Genomic DNA, 19,916 nt, shown 5'->3' with positions numbered 1-19,916 from the left:
GGGAGGGACAAGGGGAAGCCCGCATGGGACGTCAGCCCCGGCAGAAAACACGAGAAGCCCCTCAAACCTTCACTTGAGAAGCGGCGCATCCTGCGGGCAGCCTGGGGCTCTGGTTCCGGCCTCAGGCTCTGTTTCCTGCACGGAGCTGGGGCGCCTCCGCCCTCTGCCCTCCCGGGTGGGAACGGGGCTGCTTCTGTCCTGTGGCCGGGTCCCCCCTCATCCGCGTCCCCGGGGGCTGCACGGGTCCTCCGAGAGTGTGGCTGTCCCCGTCCTTTGCTTCCCGCCCAGGCCTGAGGTCCTTGGGACCTGAGCTCGGACCCGACTCCGTTTGCTCTGACCTTGGGGAGGTCGCTGAAGTTCAGTTTGAGCTTCGTAGCGTCAGGAACGGACATGGTCGCGGTTTGGGCCGGGCCCTCGGCCACCGACGGCTAAGGAACCTCTCTTTCCACCCCCGTGTCCCAGGCCCCTTGGCTGCCGCGGAGCAGCCCCCTTTCCGTGTTTAGTCCCCGACAGCGTGTGACCCCGGGTTGGCGCCTGGTTCGGCCTCTCCTCCCCACCCCCCCTCCGACGCGAACTGTTCCAACTCCCAAACGCTCCACGGTGGCAACACCAACAATCCTGTATTTATTCACTATTTAGTGCCCCGAGGATCCGTGACGTGGTCTCCAGACTAAATAAGTGACCAGCGGTCTCCCCTGAGCCCAGCAAACCCGCCTGTCCACCAGGTCAGGCACACCCGGCGCACCTGTCACCAGGTGGGAAGGACCCCAGGACACACATGATCCTGCCCCTCGGGCCCGTGATATCCAATTTGTCTACAGATATGAGTCATTAGGGGTCCAAGCAAACATAGGCTCCGTTCTGGATGATTCCTGTAGATACTCAGCCCTCCAGGAGGTCCTGGGATCGAGTCCCGCATCGGGCTCCCCACAGGGAGCCTGCTTCTCCCTCAGCCTGTGTCCCCGCCTCTCTCTGTGTCTCATGAATAAATGCAGAAAATCTTTAAAAAGAAACAAAAGTCACTTCCTGTACGTGTGCTTCCTAGTGTGGCCGCCACCAGCCACATATGGGCTATTCAAATTAAGATAAAATAAAAATTTCAACTCGTCCCCACATTTCAGGGGTCAGTGATCACCAGTGGCGGGAAGTTCTGTTGGAGGAGGCTGCTCTGTATGGGTGGGGGGAGGAGGAGAGAGGGGGGTTGGGGGGTTGGGGGTGGACATTGGGGTGGGGGTGGGGGCAAGGGTGGGGGTTGGGATGGGGGGTTGGGAGGGGGTTGGGGTGGGGGTCGGAGTGGGCGTGGAGGGGTAGGGGTCAGGGTGGGGGTTGGGCTGGGATGGGGATCCGGGGCTATGGGCATCGGGGTGGGGGTGAGGGTGGGGGTTGAGGTGGGTGGGGGTCAGGGTGGGGGTGGACATTGGGGTGGGGGTGGGGGAGGAGGTTGGGTGGGAGAGGGGGGATCTGGGTGGGGGTGGACAGCAGGATGCGAGTGGGGGTGGGGGTGGAAGTGGGCAGGGGTCACGAGCAAAGGCCCTGAGCTGTGTGCTGGGCGCTGGGCGCTGTGTCGGGAGGCAGAGGGTGCACCATCCAGGGTGATCGGAGTGGGAGGGGCGGGGTCCGTGGAGGGCAGGAGGTCGGAGGGCGACGCCGGAGACGTGAGGCACAGGTGGCAGAGAGCGGCCTCCCCCCAGACTTGGCCCAGCTCGAGCTCCCTCCGTCCAGGGTCAGCCTCTCCTCCGGCCTCTGGGGACCCGGGGACCCGCTCCCTCTGGCCAGGGTCAGCCTCGCCTCTGAGGACCCGGGAACGTCCCGCAGGGAGGGGCGAGTCTTTCGTGCTTCGGCCAATGCACCGCAATGAAGTGGAAGTGAGCGGAGGCGCTGCAGGCCGTCTCCTCCCTGTGAGCATGACCGTGACCGTGACCGTGACCGTGACCGCACTGGGCGCTCGGGCCACGTTCTAAATGTTCTAAATGGAGAAGGTGCTGCCGATTCCTGGGGGCACGGGGGGCAGCACGCGTGGCAGGGTGGGAAGGGGTGGAGGGGCCCCGGCGAGCCGGGAGTCACCTGAGGTGGAACAGGCACGTGAAGGAACCTCGCGGAGGTGCCTAGCGGGAGGCGGCCCTGTGGCATCGGGGGGCCCAGTGGGACCACAGGCCTCCTCAGAGGCAGAGGCGGGATGGTTGGAGCCAGAAAATGAGGTCTGCGGACGCTCCGCGGTGGCCTTGAGGACCGCATCCCACCTCTGGAAACCAGAGGCCCAAATCGCGTCCCCCCAGAGCTTCCAAAAGATCCGCAGCCGCCTTGATGCTGGCCCGTGAGACCCGGCGTGGACTTGTAGTTCTAGGAGCCGAACACGGTACGAACGAGCCAGGGAGTGTCTTCAGTGTAGACAAAGCGATTCCTACGGCCCCAATTTTCAACAGCAGCAGCAGATCAGGTTCCTTACCGGACCCGGATTGTGCGGACGTGCGGCAGGATTGACACGGGCGACTCGGCCACGAGGTGACGGGCTGCAGAGCCACCAAGAAGTTGTTGGGAAACGTGGAGCACGCGCTGCTTCCTCGGCTCCAGACGGGCCCGGAGAGGATCCTACTGGCCCCAGATCGTAAGGGTTTGCAGTAGATGATCCCTGGATAACAAGAGGGAGGTGGCGGGTGACGTTCCACAACAGCATGTCTGGAGATGATCCAGGACTGTGTGCTCGCGGCCTGGAGTTTGTTTCACAGTTTTCCTGAACTGCGACCAACTCATCGGACACTAGTGTTTTTCTGATGGGCTCGTGACTCCTCGGATGCGGAAGGTGTGTGGCCACTTGGCTGGAGATTCCTCCTGGCGCTGCCTACGCACGCGGGGCTGTGTTCTCTCAGCCAAGGGACCTGAGCGGGGCGTGTAAGACAGAGCCAGACAAGGAGGCCATCAGTCACTCGCTTGGAAATTTATTTTCAGTTATGGGTCCTCCCTGGTTAGTATCATAGATGAAGAAAGGAAAGGGGGGTAGGGAAGAGAGAGGAGGATGGAGGGAGGGGGGAGGGAGGGGGAGGGAAAGAAGGAGGGAAGGGGAGGGGAGGGGAGAAGGGGGAGGGGAGGGGAGGGGGAGGGTAAGGAGGGAGGGGGAGGGAAAGGAGGGAGGGGGAGGGAAAGGAGGGAGGGGGAGGGGAGGGGGAAGGGTAAAGGGGAGGGAGGGGGAGGGAAAGGAGGGAGGGGAAGCGGAGGGGAGGGCAAAAGGGAAGTGAAAGAGGGAGGGAAGGAAGGAGGGAGGGGGAGGGGGAAGAAGGGGAAGGGGGAGGAGAGAGAGGGGAGGGGGAGGGAAGGGGGAATGGGAGGAGAGGGGAGGGGAGGGCAAAGGGGAAGGGAGAGGGGGAGGGAATGAAGGAGAGAGGGGGAGGAGAGAGAAGGGCAAAGGGAGGGGGAGGGGAGGAGAGGGGGAGGGGAATGGAAAGGTAGGGGAGGGCAAAAGGGAAGGGAGGTGGTAGGCAAAGGAGAGGGGGGAGGAGGGAGGGGGAAGGGAGAGAAGGAGGGAGGAGGAGGGGTGGGAGAGGGGATGAGGGAAGGAGAGGGACGGAAGGGAAGGGGAGGGAGGGATGGGGAGAGATGGAGGGGGAGGGAGGGAGGGAGGAGGGGATGGAGAGAGGAGAGGGAAGGGGAGGGGAAGGGAGAAAAGGAGAGGGTAGGGGAGGGAAGGGGATGGGGGAAGGGGAGGGGAGGGGAGGGGAGGGAAGGAGGGAAGAGGAAGTGTGTGGGGGGATGAGGGAAGGGGAGGGATGGAAGGGGAGGGGAGGGAGGGATGAGGAGGGATGGAGGGGGAGGGAGGAGAGGGGAAGGAGAGGGGAGGGGGAAGGGAAAGAAGGGAGAGGGGAAGGGAATGAGGGGAGAGAGAGGAGGGGAAGGGAAAACACCCCCAGGCAAAGCGAACCAGGGTCCTTCGCCCGCGCCCCCGCCCCCGCACCGCCCCAACGAAGAGGACAGCGGGTGGGCACGAGAGGGCGAGGATCCCTTGGCTCGGCTCGTGCGTGGCCGTTGGAGGAGCGTCCACGGGAAGTCGCCAGGCCCCTCGCAGACCGGCTGGAGGCGACTGCGGCCTCAGGCCCGGGTCCTCTCACCAGGGAGACCCGACGTCCTGCCTCGCTCGGGCCCTGGGACTCAAAGCCATCGACTTAGTGTCTCCAATTTTATTGTTTTATTTTTGAATCATAATCGACAAAGTTCACTGTCACACGTGCACACAGACATACGTGCAAGCTCGCCTAGTGCGGGTGTGAGGATGGGAGACGGGCAGGAGAGGCCCCCCGCTGGGTGAGCACGTGCGTCGCCTCACTTTGCTTCTTCATTTTTATTCATTCATACATGTTTCCATTTGCTCTTACGGACGCTCCGTGTGCGCGTTGTGCCCTGCGGCCCTCCTGCCTCAACACCCGGGCCGTGTGCGTGCTGGCGACAGGGACGAGGCAGAGGGGGAGGCTCGCGCCCCACTTGTGGGCCAGCACGCGGTGGACAGGGGTCGCGGCCGTCGAGGGCCCGGTCACCCTGGAGTGTCCCGGCGCGGCGGCGCTCGCAAGCACCCGGGCAGCGTGGCCGGGGCCCGCGTGGGCACCGGGGGGTCGGGGGGCAGAGGCCCCGAGCTGCCTCGTGACAGGGCGGCGTGGGCGCTGCTGGAGCCGGGCCTCGGCCGTGTCAGCGCGTGGATGGCCGGGCCCCTCGCGCCCCGGGGCTGGGCACCGTGAAATCACGGCCCGCCGTCAGCGTGTTTAGGAGCCGTGGGCGCCGTGTGTCTGTCGGGGGCGCAGCTGCCGCAGGGGGAGGTGGCTGGGCCCCGAGGACGCCCCGGGCCGCGTGTGCCCCCGCACCAGCTCGTGGCCCTGGGCCCTCGGCGGCGGCTCTGGAGGCCCGGGCCCTGGTCCCCGGGCGCCGGCAGCCAGCAGTGGAATGCGGTGGAAGAGCCCAGACCCGGCCCCGCAGAGAGGAGGCTTTCGTGCCGAGGCCCCTATATGGTCGTGTTGGCCTGGCCGCGCCCGAGCGGCTCTGCTCCTTGTTTGGGAAGCCAGTGGGAGGGAGGCCGGCCAAGGGGCTATATAACCCCGGGGCCCGGCCGCCCGCGCACCCGCCGCCCAGCCCAGCCAGCGCCGCCGTCGGGGTAAGTGGCAGCCGCCCAGGCCCCCCGCCCCCCGCAGGCCAGCGGCAATCGGGGATCCCCGAAGGAACGTCCTGCGGCGAGACGGCTGTGGCCCCTGCTGCCGGGGCTGGGGTGGAAAGCCCCGACAGGCAACAGGAGGCGGGGGCAGGGGCGCCGGGCCAGCAGCGTCGCAGCTGCAGCGGGGCCCAGAGACGCGGCCGGGGTGCCCAGGACGCCGTCGCCTGCACCAGGGTGGGGGCTGCCGAGCGCGGCTGCGGCTCCCGCCCCGACTGTGTCGCTGTGCGGCGGCCGTCAGGGGGCAGGCGGCGCCCGGGCGCTGGGGTTGAGCCTCTGGTGTCGGAGTCCCTGTGGCTCTGACAGCGGCGGGGCGGGGAGGGCCCGTCTCCAGGTGTGTTGTGGGGCCACAGGGGGGCGGCAGCCAGCGGAGCCTTGCCCTGTGGCTGCGGGGGGCGGGGGCTGCACAACAGCTGCGGGTCCTCGGGCGGCCACCTGCCTCCCGCACCTGCCCCGGGAGCTGGCTGCCCTGCACCCCAGCTGAGCCCTGGGGTCTGACCACCCTGTGCCCCAGCTGAGCCCTGAGGTCTGACCACCCTGCACCCCAGGCTGCACCCTGGGGTCTGGCCGCCCTGCACCACAGGCTGAGCCCCGGGAGCTGACAGCCCTGCACCCCAGCTGAGCGCCAGGGTCTGGCCGCCTTGTACCCAGGCTGAGCCCCGGGAGCTGATTGCCCTGCACCCCAGGCTGAGCTCCAGGGTCTGGCTGCCCTGTGCACCCCAGCTGAGCCCTGGGAGCTGACCACCCTGTGCACCCCAGCTAAGCCCCAGGGTCTGACCACTCTTGTTGCGCTGACCCTCTCCTGCCATTTTGCGATCCATGACTAAATATGGTTTGCATCTCAGGAGGGACGAGCTGGGAACCCAAGCCCCCCCCTCCCCCCCATGACACTAACTACTCATTTTTGGCACCAGCTGCGCGGGCGCTGGGAGCAGCCCCTCCCAGCTGGGGGCAGCTCCAAAGGGACACTGAGTGTGTTTTACCTAATTAGGAAATGCTTCGCTCCAACCCCACGGCTCCTCCAGGTTGCAGATAGGGAGGGCAAACCTCCGGCAGGGCTTCTGAGGACGCAGAGACTTCCCCTCTGATGGTCAGAAAATCCCTCCTGCACTTTTTTTTTTTTTTTTTTTTTTTTTTTGCCCAATAAAAGCAGGCTTACTGATGTCGGGTGCCCCCCTGCATGCTGCTGGTGCTGAGGCCGGGCTGTGCAGGGGCGGTGCAGGGGGCACCCCGCCCCAAGCCCTCGGCCCAGACAGCACTCAGTAGGGACGGGCGCGCTCACGGAGTGCATCTCCTCACAGCTTCGGGGGACCCTATTTCCAAAGAATTCATCCTATTCTCAACTGTTTTGGTTTGGAAAATCTGCTTAGTGCATCGGCGGAAAGCCTGGAGCCGGAGCTGGCCGCCTCCCACACGCGCGCCGGCTCTTCCCGCGGGTTTTGTCTTGTCCCCATGTCTCATTCCTCCTCTAGCCTCTTACTCCCGCTGGGACGGAAGCCAAATCCCAAGAACGCAGAACAGAATCCAGTGTCTGGGAAGGGCAGGGCGGGGCAGGGAGGGGAGGGGAAGGGCAGGGAGGGTGGGGATGGGAAGAGCCGGCGTCCATGCGGCTCCTCTTGCGTTCTCACAAGTGGGGTCCACAGGTCAGGGGTCTCCGCGCCACAGCTGCAGGCAAAGACGAGAAGTGAAGCGATCTGGGCAATAATTACGTAATGACACTAATAACCGTAACGTTAAATCTCACGTGTGGGGAGAGCTCCTCATGCGTGCGCCACTGCAAATCGCATTTTTTTTTTTTTATATTTTATGTATTTATTCCTGAGAGACCCAGAGAGAGAGGCGGAGACCCAGGCAGGGGGAGAAGGAGGCTCCCCGCGGGGACCCGACGCGGGACTCGATCCCGGGACCGGGGTCACGGCCTGGGCCGCAGGCGGGCGCTCCGCCCCTGAGCCCCCAGGTCCCCACCACTGCATATTATTCCACGTGCTTTTAAAACGTGTGGCTCCCACGCTGGCCTCTGCACAGCGCCTGTGGCGTCCTCGCCGTTGGGCAGAGAGGGAAGCTGTGACTCCGAGACGTGGGGGCTCAGGAAGTGGCCGGCCTGTGTGTGGGGCCCAGGCGCCCCCCCTGTGCCTGCAGAGCGCAAGCCCACCGCCCAGCGCCCCCACTCGTCTCCGAGGTCCCAGCGTCATCGGCTCCTGGACGGGTCACACCAGCTCCTTGAGTCTTGATTTCCTTGTTTGTCAATTGGAGCGAATAGTCCCTGTCCCAGATCTTATTTATTTTTATTTTTATTTTTGGTCCCAGATTTTAAAATGCATCGTCCTGGGCGCCCGGGGCGGGGGGGGGGGGGGCTGACACGTGTGCCTTCGGCTCAGCTCATGATCCCAGGGTTCCGGGTTCGAGTCCCGCATTGGGCCCCTGCTCAGCGGGGCGTCTCCTGCAACCTCAAAGTCGAGCCGAGAAGCCTGCGCGTCCCCCTCTGTGTGGGATATTCCCACCTAATTCAGCTTTGGGGGAAGTGGAGGGACTGTGACCTGGAGGCCAGGACCTCGCCTCTCCCTCAGCTCGGAGCCCACGTGCCCTTGAGCAAAACCCCGCCTCTGGGTTTTCCCATTAATAAAAATGAGACATTGAAAGAAAACGGTCCTACGGTTTTGTAGGACCTTCAGTCCCCCAGACCCATAAAGTGGCCGCGTTTGCTCCCGTCTTGCAGATGTTGTCACGGGATCCAAGCTTAGGAGCCGGGGCCCCTAGACCCCAAAGCACCTCCTTAGACACATTCCATCGGCTCTAAATCTTTTTCCAAAGGTAAAATGAAAGTTCTCTGGACCCAAAAGAGACTTTCCTCTTAAACACTTTACATTAAGCATCCCATCGCTGCAGCGTTTCCAAATTTTCCCATGTTGCCCGTCCCTCAAAATGCACCTTTTTAAGAAAATACATCAAAGTGACAACATGTCTAGAAAAATGCGTTTGGGTTGATTCAGGGAGCGAATTCCAGAGGCTCCTGCAACGGATGACGGGTGCCTCGCGTCCCTGCCCACAGCCGGGCCCCCACGGGCGTGGCCGTCGTGTAACGTCCTCGGAGCACGCGTGACCAGCCGGCTGCCGGGGCCGGTCGGGGGCCGGTCGGTGAATGGGGCCGCCTGGGCTTCGGCCTGTACAACACTGGGGGGCTGGTGGCTTGGAGACCCAGGGGGGCTGGGGTGTGCGCTCTCGGGGCACCCGCAGGAGGAGACGGCAGCCACGGGCCCTGAGAGCCGGTGACAGCGCCCCCCTCCGTCCCCCCAGGACCCGGTGAAGCAGCTGCAGCCGCCATGTGTGAGGAAGAGGACAGCACCGCCCTGGTGTGTGACAACGGCTCCGGGCTCTGCAAGGCCGGCTTCGCGGGTGACGACGCGCCCAGGGCGGTGTTCCCGTCCATCGTGGGCCGCCCCAGACATCAGGTGAGCAACACCGTGTGGTCCTCAGTCGCCGCGCTCACCACCGGGGGACGTGCAGGTGGACCGAGGTAGCAGCTGCCCGCGTCCACCCGGCGCTGCACCTCGAATCCATGCAATTAAAAAAAAAAACAAAAAAAACTCCGATTGGAATAGAGAGAAACAGGGCTATAGATTAGGGCCCCTACGTCTGCGCGTCCGCGAGTGTCCAGACTCTGCCCAGAAATGGCGGGGCCGTGTTGAAAATGCAGCTCTGATGAGGTTAGTAAGTGCAGATTTCAAGTACCAGGGAGACAGGTTGCCTGCTGGGGGGTGGGGGGGGGGGTGCTATGATGTCACCGTTTTCCCCCAATTCCTGTTTTTCTCAAGACGATCGTCGCATCATCGTCACGCAGCCCCAGTGAGGGCACCACAGCTGCTCTTTGGAAAGGAGCTAAAATAAGACCCGAGACTGCTAAAAAAAAAAAATTTAAAAATAAAAAAAAATTAAAAAGACCCGAGGTCGCTCCCTGGCGGGGATCTGGACCTTAGAAGAGAGGAGGCCTTGCTGCCAGATGTAATCTCGCGTGTTTTAGGGTCGGTGGCGCCGACGTGCAGAGACACACGGCCCAGCTCACCGACCGTCTGTGTAAGCGAGGTGTTGGGGGCGGCCACGGCGTGAAGACGCCAGAAACGTCGCGGCTCCCGGGCCTGCCCGGTACTTTCGGGCCTCGGCGCGGCGGGCGACCCTGAGCCTGAATAACGGCCTGTTCCCCCGCGTGGAATCTGAGGCCCGTCTCCGCGGAACGGCCGCCGTGGTGCCCTGGCACCTGCCACCGCTAGGCGACTCTGAAGCCTCCGCTGTGGGGCGATCACACATCCAGGGACGGGGATTCCCTTTCTTGTGTTGCCTTTTTTTTTTTTTAAAGTTTCACTTTGATGATCAAAAAATACTTCTGAGCAGTTTAGGCCAATGTCTTTTTTTTTTTTTTTTTTTTTTTGGCCAATGTCTTAACATTGATTGGCGTGGACTCAGCTGTTAGAAACCCAAAAGCCCCAGCGTAAAGTGCTGTACCCGCGGGGCCCCTGGGTCCCCTGGACACCCAGTCGGGCGCCCCCGACGGCTCAGTGGCCTCGGGCAGGGCGCCAGTGGCTGGCACCCAAGGAGGACCCTCGACGGCAGGGCTTCCCTCGCGATTGGCGGCTGCCGGCTTCCCAGGCTCATGCCCTGTGGCTCTTTGCAGGGAGTGATGGTGGGGATGGGACAAAAGGACAGCTACGTGGGCGACGAAGCTCAGAGCAAGCGCGGGATCCTGACCTTGAAGTACCCGATAGAACACGGCATCATCACCAACTGGGACGACATGGAAAAGGTACCGGGAGGGTCTCTGCGGGTGCAGCCGTCAGGCCATCACCTTCCGTGGCTCGGAACGTCTGGCTACTGGTGAAAAATAAATCCTGAGACGCTCCCCTTGCCCAAGCGGGTGCATAAGCGGTTCCAGGGAGCTGTGCTGCCCACGAGCACGCAGTCCTTCGCCAGTGCTGGGTACTGCGGGTCTGTCGCGGGGACACTGGGTGGGCTGTCCGGGGCCTGCAGCCAGGAGCCCCCCCACCCTCCGGGGCCTGCAGCCAGGAGCCCCCCCCCACCCTCCGGGGCCTGCAGCCAGGAGCCCCCCCACCCTCCGGGGCCTGCAGCCAGGAGCCCCCCCACCCTCCGGGGCCTGCAGCCAGGAGCCCCCCCACCCTCCGGGGCCTGCAGCCAGGAGCCCCCCCCACCCTCCGGGGCCTGCAGCCAGGAGCCCCCCCCCACCCTCCGGGCCTGCAGCCAGGAGCCCCCCCCACCCTCCGGGGCCTGCAGCCAGGAGCCCCCCCCACCCTCCGGGGCCTGCAGCCAGGAGCCCCCCCACCCTCCGGGGCCTGCAGCCAGGAGCCCCCCCCCACCCTCCGGGGCCTGCAGTCAGGAGCCCCCCCCACCCTCCGGGGCCTGCAGCCAGGAGCCCCCCCACCCTCCGGGGCCTGCAGTCAGGAGCCCCCCCCACCCTCCGGGGCCTGCAGCCAGGGGCCCCCCCCACCCTCCGGGGCCTGCAGTCAGGAGCCCCCCCACCCTCCGGGGCCTGCAGCCAGGAGCCCCCCCACCCTCCGGGGCCTGCAGCCAGGAGCCCCCCCCCCCACCCTCCGGGGCCTGCAGTCAGGAGCCCCCCCACCCTCCGGGGCCTGCAGCCAGGAGCCCCCCCCCCCACCCTCCGGGGCCTGCAGTCAGGAGCCCCCCCCCACCCTCCGGGGCCTGCAGCCAGGAGCCCCCCACCCACCCACCAGGCTCCCCAGGGGCCCAGGCCCAGCCTCCCAGCGCATAGGAGCTGCAGCAGCCCGACTGCACGGCCAGGCTTCCCCTTAACTCACCCTGAACATTTTTTTTAAGTGTTTTGGTTCTCACACTGTAGACAGTGTGGATTTGATACGTCCCCGAACTGTCCCCGAACCATCCCCAGCATGTGCAGGCGCAAGCCACTGAGGAGCGTTCCTAAAGGCATATTTTAGAGAGCGTGTCTCCGTGTGGCAGCGGGTGAACCTTATCTCCCGATTTCACATAAAAGAGCTTATGAGAAGAGTTCAGTCCTAGGGATTTTTTGTTTCTGTTTTTTAGATTGAGAGGGATTGCGGAGGGGAGAAGGGGGGAGAGGGGAGGGGGAGAGGCAGGGCTCCAGCTCAGCACCCCGATGTCATGGCCCAGCAGAAATCAAGAGTCTGAGATTTAACCAACCGAACTGCCCAGATACCCCAAATCCTAGGATTTTTTTAAAAAGATTTTATTTATTCATGAGAGATGGAGAGAGAGGCAGAGAAACCCAGGCAGAGGGAGAAGCAGGCTCCCTGCAGGGACCCAACACGGGACTCGATCCCGGGACCTCAGGGTCATGTCCTGAGCTAAAGGCAGACGCTCAACTGCTGGGCCCCCCGGGTGCCACCAAATCCTAGAATATTAATGTGTATTATTAGGCATCATAGAAACACAAGTGATTGGGACCATTAGACAGACTAATGAGAAAATGGCATTATTTTTTTTTTTTAGTGTAGCAAAAGGGGTTAGAACCACGATATCTGGCTTTCACTGGTCAGTTCCCTGTAGGTACACGCGTGCACATGCATGGAGGAGAGGCTCTGATGCAGTAGGAAACCCTCCCGGGGTCCCTATCAGGGTCTCTCCTGGGGTCCCTATCAGGTTGTGCAGGGAAATTTTCCCAAAAGGTAAGAAAAATGGTCACTAGCGGGGGCCTGGGGGCTCCGTGAGTTCAGTGTCTGCCTCCAGCTCAGGTCATGTCCCAGGGTCCTGGGGTGGAGCCCTTGGTCGGGCTCTCTGCTCAGAGGGGTCTGCATCTCCCTCCCCCAGTGTGCTCTCTGTTTTTTTCTCTCTCTGTCAAATAAATCAAAAAATTTTTTGAATCTAAAAACAAAAAAACATCCATAAAACCTCTATTAAAAAAAATGGCATCTGGCCTTTTCAGGCCACTTTCCTGCTTCCACCCATTCATGCATCCCTGGCTCGTCCTTTCCCTGCTAAGGGAAGCCGTGTCCCCGTGAGCCTTGCCCGAGGCGGTTGGGGTCGGGGAGGACACAGCCGGGCCAGCCCGCTCAGTCCGAGGAGCAGAGTGCGAGCCCCAGGGTCTGGGGTCATGAGGTCAGACTCCACTTCGGGCGTCGACATCACTTTGTAAGGACGCAGAGCCGAAGGATGACGGCCCCCCTTATTGTGGGCCAGGCGCTGGACTGAACAGCCGCCCGGGCTGTGGCCGCGACGCCCGGTTGTCCCCGTGGTCCCTGCTCACGAGGAGGCGACAGTCCTTAGCTCACGGCCGGGAGCGGCGAGCCGGGGTCTGCACCTGGGTTCAACTCTGCAGACCGCGTCCTGCCCACAGGCCAGGGCTGGGGGGCTTCGGGCACCCACTCCATGGGGGTCGTGGGTAGGTCAGTCGCAGTCTGAGCCCCGGTCTCTGAGTCGGTAAAAACGTGGACGTTTGGACCCGTGCGGGGTCCGCGCTCCCTGGGGTCACGTCGCCGTGTTTCTCCTTGGCCCCCCCAGATCTGGCACCACTCTTTCTACAACGAGCTCCGTGTCGCCCCCGAAGAGCATCCCACCCTGCTCACCGAGGCACCCTTGAACCCCAAGGCCAACCGGGAGAAAATGACCCAGGTAGGCGGCTGCTGCGGGACCCCGCACTCCGCAGGGCAGGCCCAGCCCTGCCGCCTGCTCGCACAGCGACAGCCTCCGGACCTTGGGACCCCGGGCGCGGGCGCCTCCACAGGGCTCACCCCCTGCCTGCGGGGCTGCCCTCTGTCCCGCGGTGGGACGCGCGAGGTTACACCGTGTCAACCTGCGGGGCAACGTCCGGCAGGAGCTTGGTCCTTGGGTCCGAGCTGGGTTTGCAAACTGGCCCCATGTCCCCTGCCCTGCAAGCGAGTCTGCTCCATTTCCCTCCTCCTGGTTCCTCCGTCCCCCCCCCCCCCGAAAGACCCAGTGCCGGTGTTTCTCCAAGTGCAGACATGAAGGTCAGGGAGGCCAAGCGGGGTGCGGGCGGGGGGCGTGTGGAGGGGCGTCCGGCCGGAGGCAGGCGGGCCTGTGCTTGGGAGCCGCCGAGCCATCGCCTCCGGGTCTTAAGGACGGGGAGCAGGTCGTGCTGGAACAGTGGCGCGTCACGTAAGCCATCGCACGACGGCGTGTCCGGGAAAAGCAGTGAACAATCCGGGCCCCTGGGCATCAGGGGGCTCCCCAGGTCGCCGGCCAGAAGCCGCAGCGCCTGGAGCCGACCTGGGCCCTGATGGAACACCTGCCAGTCCTGCAGGGCCTGTTCCTGGTTTGCACCAACACGCTCGCGTTGTCCTCTGCCGGGGGGATGTGTGCGTGCCTGGGAGTCACCCATGTGGCAGGCGACATCTTCCCCGACAGCCAGTCCCATCCCTGTGGCTGGTGTCAGGGGGAAGCGTGATGGGAAGCCCGGCCGCCGGCAGATGGCCTCAGATGGCCCGGGGGACCAACAGGGCGGGGTGGGGGGGTTGGCCGGGGGACAGGTGGAGGCCCGGAGGCATCTCCCGCGCGTGGCCAGCAGGGGCTCAGCTCACACCGTGTCCCCAGCCTGCGGGAGCTGAGGGGGCCCCTCGTGTCCATGTGTGTCGTCCACTGCCAGCGGCCAGGGGCCATCCTCCAGGGTCCTCCCGCTGCGGCCCCGGGCCTCGGATCCCAGGGCCGGCATTGGACAGCCCAGTGGCGCCGCGGACACCGCGGCCTGGCTGGACCCCAAGCCGGTCGCCTTCCGTAGAGCAGAGAAGCCAAAGCCCGGGGCCGTCCTGTCTTGCTCTTGGGCTCCGGCGTCACCCATGGGGCCCCAGGCCGCTCACGCTGCAGCTCGCAAGCCCCTCCGCCCGCAGTGGAGGCGGGGTGACGCCCCCGGGGTCAGCGGGGGTGCGGAGCTCAGCTAGGGCGCACTTGGACCCCACATGCCTGCCAGCGGCCGGGGGGGACCCTGCTCCACCGGGCGACCTCGAGCCAGGCAGGCGCCCCTTCCCCGAGCCCAGCTGCAGGGCCGTGCTCCGGAGCTCCCTGCTGAGGCCGCGGCATCTCTAACCCCGCTGCCCGGTCGCTTCGCAGATCATGTTTGAGACTTTCAACGTCCCAGCCATGTACGTGGCTATTCAGGCGGTGCTTTCCCTCTACGCCTCTGGGCGCACGACGGGTAGGTGGCCGAGGGGCGCGCCTGGGCTGGGGCGGCACCGCGGGGTTCGCAGGCTGCAGTGTGGGATGGGGTGGCGGCAGGCGGCCGGCCCAGCCCTGAATGGACCCCTCCTGGCCCCATTTCCAGCAGGACTTGTTATTAATTTGAGAGAGAGGGAGCGAGGGTGGGGGAGAGGTCGGGGAAGAGGCAGAGCCCCGCTGAGCTGGGCCCCGGAGCCCCTCCTGCCCGTCGTCTCCCCGCGGCCGCCAGGGCCCAGGCACCCGCCGCGGGGACGTCCACGGTGCGCGTTGGCCCCCAGGCATCGTGCTGGACTCCGGGGACGGCGTCACCCACAACGTGCCCATCTACGAGGGCTACGCCCTGCCGCACGCCATCATGCGCCTGGACCTGGCCGGCCGCGACCTCACCGACTACCTCATGAAGATCCTCACCGAGCGCGGCTACTCCTTTGTGACGACCGGTGAGGCGCCGGAGTGACGGGGGTGCATGGGGCCGCGGTGGCCGTCCAGGCAGAGGATGGGGGGCACAGATGCCAAGGCTTGACGCAAACCCCAGAGCAGAGCGTGCCTCCCCATCCCCACTGGGCTCTGGGGCCCTGCACCCCCCTCCGTCCCCCCCTGGGCTCTAGGGCCCTACACCCCATCCCCATTCCTCCCTGGGCTCTGGGGCCCTGCACTCCCCCGGGTTATGCCCTGGGCTCTGGGGCCCTGAACCCCCTCAGATCCCTTCCTGGGCTCTGAGGCCCTGCACCCTCTGTCCCCCCTGGGCTCTGGGGCCCTGCACCCCCCATCCCTCCCTGGGCTCTGGGGCCCTGCACCCCCCATCTCCCCCAGGCTCTGGGGCAGGAGGACAGGAGCCTGGAGGGACTGCGTGTCCTGCCCGTAGCCACACTGCGGGAGCAAACAGAAGCAGAGAAAGTCAATTCTAGCAATCTCTCTCAGCTCAGTGTCCAGGGGGTGATCCGTAGACAAATGATGGCATTTGACGCGCCGTCCCTGTTGCCCCTCGTCCATCTGGTGGCGTCCACGTGTTTCCCGACGTGCCCGGGGCTCCTATGGCCCGAGCTGGAGCCCCTTGGTGGCAGCGCCCCTTCCCGGGCAGGGAGTTGGGGTCCTCCCCACGCGCCGCCTCTGCTCCAGCGAGGACCCAGGTCTCTAACGGGGCGGGGCTGGTGTGGCACCGTAGCTTAGGGGCTCAGGGCGTGGCATCTGGGGGCTCCTCGCCCCTGGTGCCCACACCTCGGTCTGCAGGGGTCCCGGAGGGGTCCCGGAGCCTCCCGGGCGGGGACGGTCCCCAGCCAGGGCCTCGGCCTCCCGGGCGGCGACAGGAGCATGGAGGGCTCTGGGGCTTTATGAAAATGGGGCGGGGATGGGGGGCGCATAGGACCACCTGATAACCGAGAACCCCGCGTAACCAGCGGTTATAGGACAACGACACCACACAGGGAACAGTTAGTCCTGGAAAAGAAAGGAAAGGGCCTCAGATGTAACAGGGACGGACGCCCCGCTCTGTGCCTCCAGCCGGCCCCCTGGGCCCCGGCCTGCGCGCCCCCGCAACCCTTCTGGGGGCCGAGCCCTGTGCTGGGGATGGAAGGGACTCCCCGCGGACGCACAGGTCATTGCCGTCCCGGATGCTGGGCCTCAGCATCCCGAGCCTGGGCCGGGGCTGGAAGGAGCCGCGCCGTCGGAGACACCAAGTAAGCAGGGCTTTTAGGGCCGCACCAGCCCCCCTGTCTGTGTCTCGGCAGCCGAGCGGGAGATCGTGCGTGACATCAAGGAGAAGCTCTGCTACGTGGCCCTGGACTTTGAGAACGAGATGGCCACGGCCGCGTCCTCCTCGTCCCTGGAGAAGAGCTACGAGCTGCCCGACGGGCAGGTGATCACCATCGGCAACGAGCGCTTCCGCTGCCCGGAGACGCTGTTCCAGCCGTCCTTCATCGGTAGGTCCCCGCATCCCCCCGCGACGCCAGCCGCCTGTGCCCGTGGCCGTGAGCAGCCTGGCGAGTGGGGCCCGTGCCAGGCGCTCTTCCAAACCAGGGAAGGGGGGAAGCGTCGCGTTTGGGGAGAACAGGAGGCCAGGGCGGTGTTCTCTCTGGGCGAGTGGGTCCGTGTCCCGTCCCACCCAAAGCACCCGTGACGTGGGGGCACGCTGAGCAAGTCAGACGAGGGTGCGGATGGACGACAGGGCAGGGCCATGCCGGGTGCCCGGAGGTCGGGAGGCACGGGGGCTGGGGAAGAAGCGAGGGGGCCCCTCCCGCCTTACACTGATCTTGGGCACCCATGAGCACGGGGAGGGGGCCCCGGGACGGGGCTGGGTCATGGCCCGCGTGTCACCCGCAGGCATGGAGTCTGCCGGCATCCACGAGACCACCTACAACAGCATCATGAAGTGTGACATCGACATCAGGAAAGACCTGTACGCCAACAACGTCCTCTCGGGGGGCACCACCATGTACCCCGGCATCGCCGACCGCATGCAGAAGGAGATCACCGCCCTGGCGCCCAGCACCATGAAGATCAAGGTAGGGCCGGGGGCGGGTGCCACGCAGGGCCGCCCGCAGCGCCACCGCCTCTCAGGCGCTGTGATGACTCAGTCCCACTCCCAGGGGAAGCGAGGTTGTGTCGCCCACGGTTCAGTCCGGGCACCCTTGTCCTCCAGCTGCCGTCGGGACTGAGGTGCAGTGGAGCGCCCACGCGTGCCGGTCCCTTGACGCTTTATGGAGACGTCTGTTAGATGCAGGCGTGCGACACGATTCACGGTTGCACTTGTGACGCAGTCGGCACAGCGCGCCCTGATGATTTCTGTCACCTGTCTTTTTTTTAACTTAATTTAAATATTTTTATTTAGATTTATTTATTTATCCACGAGAGACACTGAGAGGCAGAGACACAGGCAGAGGAAGAAGCAGGCTCCATGCAGGACTCAATCCCGGGACCCCGGGGTCACGGCCTGAGCCCCCCGGGCGTCCCTCCATCATGTTATGTCCCTTTCCCGTCACAGAACTAGCTCCTCTCCCATCCCAAACAGCACGAGTGATCGGGGAGCCAGACCTACCGCCCAAGAGGCTTAGAGCCGCAGCTTCTGTTGCCCTTTTCCACTAACTGGTCACGGCTCAGGGGCCGGGGGCTGCCGGACGGTTGCCGCTCTGTGCGGCCCTGCTGCTGGTGTGGGTGACAGAAGCACAGGACCCCCCGACGGCTGCACCCGGTCCCAGAGCCCCCAGAGCCCCTACACCGTGTGCCGTGAGTCCGGCCGAGGGCGCTCAGACATCAGAGTGCCCTTGGAGGCCCGGTGGCCTCTCAGAAGCTGTTGTCACCATGTGATGCCACAAGCCAGGCGGGGACTGCGCCCCGTGCCCCGGGGAGGGACACACACGACCCAGATCACAGTCCCCGTTATGCACACTCGCTTCCTCTGTGTGCAGACGACACAGCACAGAGAGAGCTGGACCGGGGCCGTCGGCCCGCCCCCAGGCTCTGAACCCCCACACACTGAGAGGACGCTGCCTCCAGAGGTCGGTGTCCCGCCGGGACGCCCCCTCCCTCCCTCGCCTGCGGGCGAGACTCGCACCCAGTGCTGCGCTCATGACGAAGCGGCCTGGGTGGGGTGTGGTGTAGACGCGGTGGCAGCCAGAGCCGCCAGGCCTGCTGCTCCAACCTTGGCTTCTCAAATAAAGTGAACGTGGAACTCAGAGCTCCAAGGAGAGGAGACTCACTAAAAATCTGGGGCCCCCGGTGGCTCAGCGGTGGAGGGGCTGCCTCTGGCCCAAGGCGTGACCCTGGAGTCCCGGGATCGAGTCCCGCGTCGGACTCCCCGCAAGGAGCCTGCCTCTCTGTGTGTCTCATGAATAAATAAATAACATCTTAAAAATATAAAAATATAGGAAAATTACCCCCAAATGAAAAGTTTGCTTCTAAAGCAGAACAAAACAAAACAATAGCCGGGCGAGGTCCGGGTGTGACTAGGAGTCTAATAGGGTGACCCTGTCACTTACTGACCCTTCCCTCAGGCCTTCTGTCCCTGTGTAATCAGCTTGAACCCAATGCTCTCTGGAGTTCGAGGCGACCCGGGTAAACGCTTAGCACAGGCCCAGGCACGCAGTAGGTGCGCATCGCTTTCAGCTACCTGCATGCAGAATAAGCGTCCAGGCAGAGCTGGGCGGTGAACAGCAATCAGGCCTTCCCCCCAGGGTTCCATAAATACCCGGGCCCGTTGCCCAGGCGTCCACGTTGGTTTCCACTGAAGTGTCTGAGTCGGGAGTGGAACTGGGGTTCACTCGGCTGCCGCTGTGTTTGGGGGTCACCGCACACAGCTGGGGCACCTGGCTTGATCCACCGTTCAAGGGACATGAGCATGCCCTGCAGGTCAGGCCGGTGCAGCATGGAAAGCTGGCAGTGCGGCTCCCCGGGACCCACCCCAGGGACCTGGGGAACCCAGCCCTGCCATGGGACATGGTGCATCCCAGTGGGCTCGAAGCGGTGGGAGAAGCCCTGGGTAGTGGGTGCTCAGGTGCCGCTGTTGGTCTCTGCGGAGAGCGCGTGTCGTGCTGAGTTCCGGGCACAGCTTAGGGGGACAGAGCCATTGTCAGGGTTCTGGGGGGAGGCCGTGCAGGGGGTAGGCGCACCCCGGCGGTGCGGTGTTCGGAGGTGGTCGTGTAAAGCTGCAGAAACAAGCGTGCTCACTGGAGAGTCTCAGCCCTGGGGTTGGGGGCCGAGCTGGGTAGAGTCAGGACGGGGTCAGGGTCGGCTGCCCCCCGCCCGCCGTCCCCGCGTCCCCGGAACTTGAGCGAGGTCCGGCAGCCTGGCCGGCGGGGGAACGCAGCCCCGTCGGGCGCACTAACCGCGCTCCTCTGTCGCCCCGGCTGCAGATCATTGCCCCTCCGGAGCGCAAGTACTCTGTGTGGATCGGTGGCTCCATCCTGGCCTCGCTGTCCACCTTCCAGCAGATGTGGATCAGCAAACAGGAGTACGACGAGGCCGGCCCGTCCATCGTGCACCGCAAATGCTTCTAAGACGCTTCCTTGCTCTGTGTCTGGCGCGCGATTGTGAACGTTCTGTGGAATAATGCCTTCCATCCTTTTCCAAATCATTCCCAGCAAAGCTCTGACTTGTTACCTGTGTGTTTTTTTTAATAAATCTGCAGTACGTTACTGGTTACCTGCAGGCCTGGCCTCTGGCGGCGCGGGGCGCACCTGCTTCTGAAGGTGCAGCCGGGGCTCCCCCTCGTGGTGCCTCCGGGGTGCGCCCGCTAGGACGCGGCTCCCCCAGCTAAACGTGGCTGCGCAAAGATCTGAAAGTACACGGGTGTGTGTGTGTGTATGTGTGTGTGTGTAAACGGGAACGTGGATGGAGGCGTACGGACAGGACCACCCGGGCTGACTTGCCGTTTGCCAGCCGTGACCCAGCGTCGCTGTCCTGCAGGCTCGGTCCTGGGCCCGGGCGAGCAGGAGCAGTAACTCCGTGTTACACGTACGCAGATGCACGACGTCAATATGCACACGAAACAATAAATACACACATTTCCTCCACCTGCGGTGGGGTCGCATCCGACAAACCCAACCTGAGTTAAACCACCGTTTGGTCG

General features: G+C 64.4%; 1 protein-coding gene across 2 annotated transcripts; it reads left to right on the top strand.

The window, feature by feature from the left end:
- Window positions 1–5,003: 5,003 nt before the first annotated feature.
- On the top strand, window positions 5,004–19,489 carry ACTA2 (actin alpha 2, smooth muscle). Of its 2 annotated transcripts, none has more exons than XM_038576076.1 (9): window positions 5,004–5,131; window positions 8,480–8,634; window positions 9,852–9,980; window positions 12,686–12,796; window positions 14,249–14,333; window positions 14,632–14,793; window positions 16,081–16,272; window positions 16,673–16,854; window positions 19,201–19,489. In XM_038576076.1, exons 2-9 carry the CDS (start codon window positions 8,506–8,508, stop codon window positions 19,342–19,344), a joined length of 1,134 nt encoding a protein of 377 aa, XP_038432004.1. In that variant the 5' UTR covers window positions 5,004–5,131; window positions 8,480–8,505; the 3' UTR covers window positions 19,345–19,489. The 2 variants fall into 2 exon arrangements, with proteins under 2 accessions (XP_038432004.1, XP_038432003.1); XM_038576075.1 differs by lacking the exon at window positions 19,201–19,489 and adding an exon at window positions 18,343–18,513.
- The last annotated feature ends 427 nt before the right edge of the window (window positions 19,490–19,916 follow it).

The sequence above is a fragment of the Canis lupus genome, chromosome 26, assembly GCF_011100685.1.
Source record: "Canis lupus familiaris isolate Mischka breed German Shepherd chromosome 26, alternate assembly UU_Cfam_GSD_1.0, whole genome shotgun sequence".
NCBI classification, from domain to species: Eukaryota; Metazoa; Chordata; class Mammalia; order Carnivora; family Canidae; genus Canis; species Canis lupus.
This window is presented reverse-complemented; position numbering and strand designations above follow the sequence as displayed.